The sequence below is a fragment of the Platichthys flesus genome, chromosome 7 (genome assembly GCF_949316205.1).
Source record: "Platichthys flesus chromosome 7, fPlaFle2.1, whole genome shotgun sequence".
Classification (NCBI taxonomy): domain Eukaryota; kingdom Metazoa; phylum Chordata; class Actinopteri; order Pleuronectiformes; family Pleuronectidae; genus Platichthys; species Platichthys flesus.
Genome location: NC_084951.1, coordinates 6,904,635 through 6,915,497, shown reverse-complemented (window position 1 = coordinate 6,915,497; position 10,863 = coordinate 6,904,635). Strand labels below are relative to the sequence as shown.

Sequence of the window (10,863 nt, the reverse complement as noted above, 5' to 3'; positions counted from 1 at the left end):
TCCAGTAACCAGGTCATTGTGGCTGTGATGAGAGACAAAAGACAGTGACTAAGGGTGAGGTTCATTTGGCATCACTTTCCTTTCAAAAATAAATGAGAATCTGTGGACAATCACACACTACCATAAACCACAGACATATTGAAACATACAGCAGCAGCTAAAGCAGATTACATCAGAGTTCATTGTTCAACTTTGCTAACGTGCTCTCTCCCTGCTCTCATCCTTGCTACCTTCTCTGTCCGAACCTGGAACTTTCACTACTTGGGTCCCTCAAGGTTCCGTCCTGGGTCCCCTTTTCTTCTCTCTGTACACCAACTCTCTCAGCTCAGTCATTCACTCACATGGCTTTTCCTGCCACAGTTATGCTGATGACACACAACTAACCCTCTCTTTTCCCCAATCTGAAACACAGGTAGCAGCACAAATCTCTGCTTGTCTGACTGACATCTCTCAAGAAACAGGAAACGTTTCTCCCATCCATGACCTGACTGTTACCTTTGACAACTCCGTGTTAGCCCCCACACAGACTGCTAGGAAACCTTGGTGTAACACTCAAATTTAACTCTCCCTTACTGCCAACATTACTGCAACAACCTGTTCCTGTAGATACATGCTGCACAACATCAGGAGAATACGTCCCCTTCTCGCTTGTCATCTCATGCCTAGACTATAGTAACTCCCTCCTGGCAGGTCTACCTGCTAGTGCTATCTGGCCTCTACAGCTCATCCAGAATGCAGCAGCTCGACTGGTCATTAACCAACCTAAATTCACACACACTACTCCGCTCCTCCACTCCCTTCACTGGTTACCAGTAGCGGCCCGCATCCATTTCAAAACACTAGTACTTGTTCACTGTGATGCGAACGGATCAGGTCCAGTATACATCCAGGACATGGTCAAACGTTACACCCCAGCCCGGTCACTCCGCTCTGCATCTGCCAATTGGCTTGCTGCTCCCTCACTGCGAGCTAACCAATCAACAAAATCCCGACTGTTTTCTCCCCCGGCTCCTAAATGGTGGAAGGAGCTCCCCAATGACATCAGGATAGCAGAAAACCGCAAACTAAAAAAACATCTCTTCCGACTTTACCTTGAATAACATGAAATAAATAGCAGCACTTAAAGTTTGGCTTACTTGATGAAAATTTTACTTTTTTGATTATTGTTGTTCTGGGTTTGTACCCTCATGGTTGAATGCACTTCTTGAAAGTAGCTTGGATAAAAGCGTCAGCTAAATGAAATGTGATGGAATAATTAACTTTGACTGAGCTGATTGAAACAGTGGTGTACTGGGTGTGGATGTTTAGAAGTCATTGTTCAAGCTTGTTTTCTCCACTGCAGGTACATTTCCTTGAGCTGAAACAAAATGTGATCACAGTGAGCCTTGTTTCCTTCAAGTCACAAGACTAACCTGTCCCTCAGGAGATATTATAAATGTTCTATGGCTGCACAGGAACAGAGGGGATGCGGTTTGGCTGTAGTGGTCAGGATAAGGACAGAGGTTAATGAGGGAACAGTGGTTGATGAAATTCTGTGTATTTCTTGATGTGAAGCACTTTGAGTGGTCATTAGAAAACTACTATATAAATAATTTAGCTGTAGACTTCACAACTTTTTAAAAACGTAGTACTCACAAACGGCGGTCCTTGAAATAAGGTGTTACAATAATCAAATCTGAATAGTCTGCATAAAAAGCAAAAAATGTAAGACTAATTACATCTATTTATGATTTTGTGGTTAACATGACATACAACATACAGCTAAATTTATAACCTCTTGAGATTCATTTCAGTATAAAATGCATATGTACTCATACTTGAAAATTATACTTTTCTGTTAATATAGTGTTCATGTTGTCATGTCATAGTTGACATATTTTGTTAAATTTAAATGATCCTGTCTCATTGATTTTTTATTTGTAAATCTTTGGAGTCAGACACTTCTAACTTTGTTCAGTACAGTATAATAATGAAGAAATGTGATGATTATCAGCAACAAAACATAATGGTAGATACGGTGAATAATGTACATATTTAAACGTTATTTTTGTTTTGTATATATGTTTTAAAATTGTAGGCTAGTCAATAAGAAAACAGCATCTATTTCATGAACTGAAACCTGTCATGAGGTCTTATAGACTAATATGTCAAACAAGCAGTTCCGGACACGGTACCTGCAGTTATCATTATTGTCACTGCGTTGGTCTGTATGGTTTAGCTCTTCGCTTTCACTGCAATACTTTATTGTTTTCTGCCCCATCTTTGCTTTATATTGGTGACCTTAAAACGCACCAAACATGGAACACTACAAGACAGAAGGAGGTGGAGTCGATGGGTATTTCATCCCCAAAGTGTTTACAGTCAACAGGAGACTTGAGCCATGTGATTTCCCTGTGTATGGTACCAGCTTCCCCCATTTATATTATGTGGACCAAGCACATGCAGAAACAGACTTGTGCACACTTCCATGCTTACAATGAACCAGACAGCGATGCCGTGAGATAAAACTTTTCTCTTTTTGAGATTAAGTGCAATGCATTCCCTCCGTTGAATTTTCTCCTAGTTGTGCAAATGGAAATCCACTGAGAAAGATTTCTGTGAGCTTGTGTGTAAAACTCTCACGTGGAACATATTTTTACCATCAACAGCAGCCATGATGCGGGTGTCAATTTCTGGCATCACAGACGACTGGGCCTCTTTAAAAGGAATGTTGTCCTGCACCTCCTGCCATTCAGATAAATACATGATGATGATAGGCTGATGACTTCCTCCTTTGCTCTGTATATTACCAGCTGTTGCTTCAGACTCACGTGTGGCATTGAGAGACAAGAAAGCAGAGAAACCAAAGGTAGATATGTTGTATGATTAATAGAGGGCGTTCACAAGAAGAGAATTAACAGTAAGAAGCTACCATCGCCTCTCAGCATGTCTTTGTCCAAGCCGGAGGAGCAGCTTGTTCACGAGCTGAGCTGTCCCATCTGCCTTCAGTTCTACTCCAACCCAGTGGTTCTACCCTGTGGGCACAACTACTGCCGAGCTTGCATCTCCAAGTCCGTGGACGTCACGGACAAGTGTGGCGAAACGCTCCCACGTTGCCCGGAATGTCGTGAGGAATTTGAGGGTGCGGGCTCCCTCCAGAAGAACTTCAAACTCTGCGGCATCATTGAGGGTTACCAGGCCACCATACAGCATCTAGACAGGCAGTACGACACTTTGCCCCAGACCATGGAAGTTCTCTGCGACTACTGCATCGACCAGCCAGCGTTGGCTGTGAAGTCCTGCTTGAAGTGTGAGGTGTCCCTGTGCTCCAGGCACCTTCAGAGACACCATGAGAAGGAGTCATTCAAAATGCACGCCGTGGTGGAGCCTCTGAATGAGCTGGGGGTGAAGGGCTGCGCTGTCCACCAGCAGCAACTTGAGTACTTCTGTTCCAATGACATGACCTCGCTGTGCAGCACATGCATCACACAGGGCCATCACCAGAACCATGATGTGCTCACCTTCAGCGTGGCCGAAGAAGAGATGAGGCGGGCACTGGCGAGCCGCAATAAGGTAAATTTAAATAGATTTTACAGGCTTTATCATGACTTTTACTATAACTCCATTTTTTAAAATATCTATGATGTATGGAACCGATGTCAAAAGAAAACGTTGGTCTTTCACTGGTCAAATTCCTGAATAATTAAATAATTGACAAGACGTTTGCTGGATGGAAAGTACAAAGTACAATTTGTCAATCATGGATAAAAAGAATAATGGGAAACTCAGTACAATCCCCTTAAATGTAATCAAACCACACCAGATTTCACACATTCATAGATATTAGTTCACTGAACCTGCCAATTTTTTTTTATAAAGATTTGTAAATTTTTCCATGAAGAAATTCTAAAATGTTGAAAAACTTTCAACCTGACAATAATTAAAACTAAGTTACCTTATATTATGATACATAAATAGGATAAATACTGTTATATAAAAATGAGGACATTATATTTTATGCCTATTGTGAAACATTGATGGAAACATTTGAGGTTTGAATAAAGTGACTGGCTGCTACGTGGAAACCATTGAATGACAACAATACAAAAGACAAGAAGAACCTGTTTAAGTAACAATGATAACGGGAGATCTCAGTTCCAGGTGACTAAGTTAAATACAGAAGTGCTTAGCCCTTGTTCCAAAAAGTCTGAAATTATATCAAGATAAAAACATGAATCAATCTATATGATAATGTCCCAATGTTATTCATCTTGAGTTTAAAGCCTGATTTCTGCTCCTGAGTGAAGGTTTGTGGTTTAAACACATTTTAATTTTGTGTTAATACCTTCCCACTGTGCTGACACAAAACATAAGCTATTTCAATAATTATGAACCTTTGCGATATTGTGATTATTATTTTTTAATTTTGTTGCCCAGCCCCAACAGTACTGTTGTCAATTCACAGAGATCATGGGAATGGAAGAGCAGCTGTGAGAGTGTCACATGAGAATATGCTCTATGTTTTTTCCCTGAGTCAGAAAAGATCAACCAGTCATTCCAGATTTTCCTCCTGCTGTGTTTAACACACACATGCATTGAATGTGTGTTTGCAGCTTGTGTCCTGCAGGCTGCAGATGGCCGAGACTCTCCTTCAGAAAACAGCAGAGGAGCAGGGAGCCTCCGAAGCCATAGGTGACAAACTGATCAACAAGGCTGTCTCACTCATGGACAGTATGGCTGCACTCGTGGACAGGTAATAGATTGTACATGTGCGGGTAGAGATTATCCTCAAGCAGATACACTGACATACTGAAGGATGTTTTAAACGCTCTGTATTTCCTAAATCGGTGTCTTGTATCACAAGTTATAATTAATTTTTATGTGAGAGCTTTGTGTTAGTCTCTCTGTCCTCCTCTCACTGGTTTGACGTCAGACTCTGATGGCAAATGCGGGTGTGGTTGCTGATGTTTCTTGGCCAAATCTGAACAAAGCAGACCCATATAGTCCACAGCAAATGTTTTGACTTAAACTCTTGATAAATAATATGTCAGCACACTTTTTTATTTGTCAAACTTTGACTTGGCTCACTTAGACACTGAGCACAGCAGGTGACAGTAAATATGTTAGTGGAACTGTCATTCAGTCGCCTAATGTCGGTTAATTATTATCATCAAGTCACAATTCAACAACACGAGTCTCTAAAATATAATTATTTGAATCCATTAAAAAAACCATCCGGTATTAATGCCAATATTTAAACACTGTATTTAAATTAGAAAGATATAATAACCTTATTTTAAAGGTGAAAATGAGTAAACTTCATTATCATATAATGGTGGCTGAACAGAGTTTCACAGGACTGCTCTGCCTTTGTCAGAAATTGTCACTGATTGAACGATAACAGACATTCCTTCTTAAGGCTGGACAAGCCAGACCAGGGAGGGACTGTGTAGATTCAAACTGAAATAAGATGTCATCTAATGAATGAGGTTCAACTGCATTTTATGCCTAGGAGTAAACCTTTTCACCGAAATATGAGCAGGGAACTAACGTCAGGGATTAGTTAAAGTTTTGATAAATGTAGGATGTCTCATTATTCATTAGTTTTAAAGTCTGTCGTGGGTAAGTAGTTGAATAGATATGCTAGTGATGATAATTCATATTAATTACTCTTGTGGTTGGAACACCCTTATGATGTGACCTGTTTTAACATTCTATTCATGTACTATTGTTGTTTGGCTTCCAGGTACAGGGAGCGTCTGCGTGTGCTTTTGGAGGAGGAGAGAGGCCAGCGCAGGAATAGCTGGCAGCTCGGAGTGAGTGCACTGGAAGAGCAACAGCAGGAGTTACTGGATGCCCAGCGAAGTGCAACACAGGCCCTGAGTGAGACTGACCCATGCATCTTCATACACAGGTACACCAGAACTAAAGTAATTCTCTCTCTGAAGTCTACTTGTAGAATAATAAAGCTTCAGACCTGACTGACAAAGCTTTTATTTTGATGAATTGTGAACTTGGGTCAAAGAATTGTGTGGATTATAATATGTATCACACATAGAGTATGAGTTTAGAAATTCTATCCCAGTCCCTTTATAAAGATCTGTTTGTTCATGTTTGCGGAAATGAAGTGAGGAACCTTCTCTGCCCATTAGGTTCCTGACAATTGAAAATCAGATGAGAAAGGTTGTGGAAGTCACCGTTCCCTCAACACTCCCTTCAAAGGCACCGCTCAGCACCAGGCGTGTCCTGACAGGCCTCAAAACCCAAGACTTCCGCTCAGAAATTACCCGCTTCCTGGATTCTCTTCACATCATCCTCAACCCGCTGGACCTCTCCTTCAACATCTTCAGCGCCCATCCCAGCCTGATCGTGTCCAATGATCTGCGTACGGTCAAGTACAGCTCCAGCAAGCAGCCGTACCCAGAGCACCCGGAGCGTTTCACAAGTGCACCACAGGTTCTGTGCAGCCAAGGTTTCTCAAGTGGTGAGCACGTATGGGTGGTGGAGGTGGGGGCCAACAGCATGTGGTCACTGGGCGTGTGTTACAAGAGCATCCCGCGCCGTGGGGACCACAGTCGTCTGGGACACAACTCTGTGTCCTGGCGACTGCAGTGGAAAAACGGCAAGCTGACAGTGTGCCAATCCTCCTCTAATGTGGCTCTGGGAGAAACGTCTATCCAACCGCTGAGGATTGAGGTAGCGTTGGACTACGAGGGGGGCACGTTATCGTTCCACAGCACCAAAGGGCGCAGGGATCACCTGCATACCTTCAGGGCTGTGTTTAGGGAGCCAGTTTACCCAGTGTTTGGTATTCAATCAAACACACCAGATTCCTGGATCACTCTGAACAGTGGGATGTGAAATGTCAATTTCTAAATACTTTCCTTGCATATTTGTCTGTTCAACCAAGTAAACTGGCCTAAGTCCTGAGGTGGAGGAATTTCTCAAACAACAAAGGTACAAATAAATAGACTAAAATGTTCTCAAGTAAAAGAAAAATTACCATAGACATTTTCTATACCTGAGTTAAAGTAAGTGCTGTTAAATGTAGTTAAAGTATTACAAGTACAAGGACTTGCTGAGTGAAGCCTGTTATCTGATGCAAAACTCTACTTTAGATGTTGGTTAAGCAGTGATGCTACCGCTGCAGTGGGAGGGTTCTAATGTTACGTGCACGCTCTGATTGGATCAGTGATCTTATTATTTATTAATTAAAGGGTTAGCTGATAAGGAGTAAAAGTGAAAAGTACCTGAAAATAAATCTACTTAATATGCTATAAACCATTTTATGATGCCATGCTATTAAAATGTTTATTTACTATTAAGCATGACTGCAATACAAAAATTACTAATCATATGAGATCATTTGTTTACAATAATTATTTTTGTTTCTCATGATCAGGTTAATTTAGATGCGGTTTTGATCTGGTTCCAAGTCCTCTCCCACATTACAGTAAACGCCTCTGTCTAAATTACTCAGAGCGAGATCATTACAGACCTATTTCTACTTTACCTTTCCTCAGTAAACTTCCATGGAAAAATTTTCATAACCAACGTCTTGTTTGTTGAACCAATAACAGCATTTTAGAAAAGCAAACCGCAGCACTGACACAGCACTGACATTTGTAAAATGACCTGATAATCAGAGTGGGTGTGTTAAAGTGGCTGTCAGTCTCCCTCAAATTTCAGTGCAGCTTTTGATGCGATCGAAGATTTTAATTGACCAACTTGAGAAATGGGTTTACTTGGATGCTCGTGATCTGTGTAATTTCCATGCTTCCACTGGGGAACATCATTACATCATTTGCTGACAATACACAGCTTTTTTTTTCAGGGAACTGGATTCTGTTATTGCCTACCTCATGGCCAGGAATGCATGAATTGGTAAAAGCTTTTAAAATCGAAATTAGGATATAAAAAAACAGCGGTAAGCAACTTTTAACAGGCCCCCAAATAGCAAGATAATACCTATTCTATGTTTGATAGTCTCAGCAAATTGATACACATTCTCATTTTAACAAGGTCATTAAAATATAATTTTAAAACTCTTTAAGTCAGATTTTTTTAAACTCAGATGGTACAATGCTCATTTAAACTTAGCAATTTAGACTTTTTTAATTCCCCTTTTAACCTTATTGCTAAAAAGTCAAAAAGAAAGCATAATCTATTTCAGAATGTTATCTGTATCTTTGAGAATTGATTTTAAATTGATTTCATTTGTTTATAAATAATCTTACTATTACCTACAACTTTCCTTTTATAATGACCTATGCCCTAACTGAAGAAAGCCTAAATGGCTGACAGATGCAATGGAGGGTGCTGTTTGTTTCCGCATTTTAATAATGTTCATGTTACAATCAATAAAAAGACTTGTTTTCATTATGAGATCATTACACGATTGCATTATGAATTTTTGCATACAACATACAAAAATCTATTTACACTATTCATGTTTCATCCTATTTTCTAATTTGTATTAACATTTGATTAATGTCCATTGCACAACTTGAAAATCAAATGTAACAGTTTTTATATGGTCAAGGTTAAAATAAAAATGCAAACTGCCCTGATGTGTTTCATTTCATTTATTTTTACTGAGGTATAATATGTGGGAAATGAAAAGGCTGACATGGCTATGGGTGAATTTTTATTTTATTTTCAGATTTAATATAGTCTTCCTTAGGCCTCCACAGATTTAAAAATTTCATTTAATTTATTTAAGAGTGTAAGGTTTGACAGTGGGGTTGCCAGGTTGGGCCGTTGACAGGAAACTAACGACGTCTCGGTCATAAATTGTTTTCCTTGAATACACATGATTTTACTTAAATACAAATTTAAACACATTGAGAATGAATTTTCTTCATGAACAATTTTAATTAGTTGCTTAATCTCCCAGAGAAACACAGTCTTGGTTTTACATATCACTACGAGAGGGGGATGCTTGCGAAGAATCTGGCAACCCCGATCCCGTCTGTCACAGATTCTGTCCCCGGGCTGGACACTAACTTCATCTTTTCATGACGCTGTCATCCCCGTCCATTCGCAGAGGTGACACTTTACCTACACAACCATGGGCTCAGGGGAGAGTACAACCAGGAAGGTGTCGTTCGGCGTGGACGATGAGGACAGAGTCCGGATTCTCCGTGGAGTCAAGGTAATGCTAATCTGGCTAGCGCTTGATAAGCCATGCTAATCTTTTTATAGGGCAGTCTACGGTGCTGCCCGGTGCTAACTAGCTGTTAGCGTGTGGCTGGTACAGCTGACCCGGTGGTCCACGGTTCCCTCTGGATGTCAGGCAGTGTGGTGCCGGTTGAAGCTGGAGGAGGAGGAGGAGGAGGATGTGAGGAGAGGGGCAGTGACAGGTTGATGTGCGACCTGGGGCTTTTTCAACACATCTTATTCCCTGCACCAGACCTCATCCCCAATACGCTACATGGTAGAAGTGTGCCTTGCTCATCGGCTCAGGAACATATCTGGCATGTGATTAGTGTCTTTTAACAACAGTCAACGTGTGCTGGTACATTCGGCGAGGTTATTGTCCACCTGGCAGGACCAGGACCAGTGGAAATCCCTCATTTCCACAGCTCAACCAGATCCTTGCTGGTTTGCTAACACCAGGGCGTCCAGGTCGCACCTAGGTGAACCGAGTGTTAACCTTCGCCGGTGCTTGAGGTGAACATGTCGGCTGCACTGTGGATGTGATGCACAGTCAACACGGAGATAATCTTATGCCTCATGGGCCTAGCCGAGAGAAACTCGCTGGTTTTACATTTTCTTTTTTTTCGCATGAAGTCTGATGTTGTGAGCCTAATGACAGCGCTGCCTTCCAGTGCTTTGGGATTTGTGGGAATTTTGCCCACTGCAAGTCATGACCAACACATGAAACGATGATTTAACTTTATATGAAGTCACAAATATAACACTGCTCAATACTGAAACCTTTAAATATAGTTAATCGTGGGGACTTTAAAAAACATCTATTTTGTACAGATGAGTTATGATAATAGCTTGTTTGCACAATTAATCATATTACGATGGATGTCGATTGAGATCCATAGGGCTGCAACTAATCATTATTTTCATCCTCACTTATAGAATCAACTGTTTTTTAAAGTAATTGCTTAATTATTGTGTCTATAACATGATAGGAAAGAGTGAAAGGTTTATACACTGATCAACTGAGGTTCTCAAATGTCACATTTTATGTTCAGCAGTCCAAACTCCATTGATATTCAGTTAATCCTCAAGTCTGAAAAAGAAAAACATTAAACCTCACATTTAAGAAGCCGATAACAGCAAGAAAATATTACTATTTATTCAGTAAAACAATGCAGATTAATTATGTGGTAATTTACCTATTGATTAATTGGCTAATACTTGCAACCATAGCCTATGGGCACATACCACAGTGCATTTGTCTGATGTCTAGACATAGATTCTATTTATTTTCAATAGCAGTATAACATAAATGAAAACAGTTTTAAAATAGTTTGCTTGACAGAATGCAAATACTATTGATATACAAATATTTTGAGTTCTTTTACATTTCTTTTTATTATTTAAAAACATATCAGTATTCAGTACACCTTGACCCTCACAGCCTTTTTGATGTATTTACATATGGAGCACTCTCCTAACATCAGTTAAAATGAAAATACTCTCATTATCTACCTACCACTATCGCAATGGAGGGCTGGGTGAACTGATTGAGTCCACAAAACACTTCTGGAGTTCCAGGGATAAGTTGCAGCCAAATCCAAGATCCATGAAGTAACTGGTGACTCCTTCTTCAGATGTAAAAAAACATAACATGCCTCAATACTGCTTATGTGATGTCATCCTAGTGTCTAGACTCTAGAAGCCCCGACATTCATATTCGACTTG

General features: G+C 40.4%; 2 protein-coding genes across 3 annotated transcripts in view; both read left to right on the top strand.

Moving 5' to 3' along the window:
- Positions 1 to 2,801: 2,801 nt before the first annotated feature.
- Positions 2,802 to 8,532, top strand: LOC133956251 (E3 ubiquitin/ISG15 ligase TRIM25-like). Its single transcript, XM_062391154.1, has 4 exons — positions 2,802 to 3,552; positions 4,593 to 4,732; positions 5,726 to 5,893; positions 6,132 to 8,532. Exons 1-4 carry the CDS (start codon positions 2,926 to 2,928, stop codon positions 6,838 to 6,840), a joined length of 1,644 nt encoding a protein of 547 aa, XP_062247138.1. The 5' UTR covers positions 2,802 to 2,925; the 3' UTR covers positions 6,841 to 8,532.
- Positions 8,533 to 8,930: 398 nt separating this feature from the next.
- The window catches only part of chchd6a (coiled-coil-helix-coiled-coil-helix domain containing 6a), a 66,178-nt gene continuing 64,245 nt past the window's right edge, over positions 8,931 to 10,863 (top strand). Inside the window, exon 1 of one of the 2 annotated variants that reach the window (XM_062392655.1) lies at positions 8,931 to 9,133. In XM_062392655.1, the coding sequence (XP_062248639.1) occupies positions 9,050 to 9,133 (84 nt within the window). In that variant the 5' untranslated portion in view covers positions 8,931 to 9,049. The remainder of the gene's footprint in view (positions 9,134 to 10,863) is intronic. The other variant, XM_062392656.1, reaches the window with a different exon arrangement.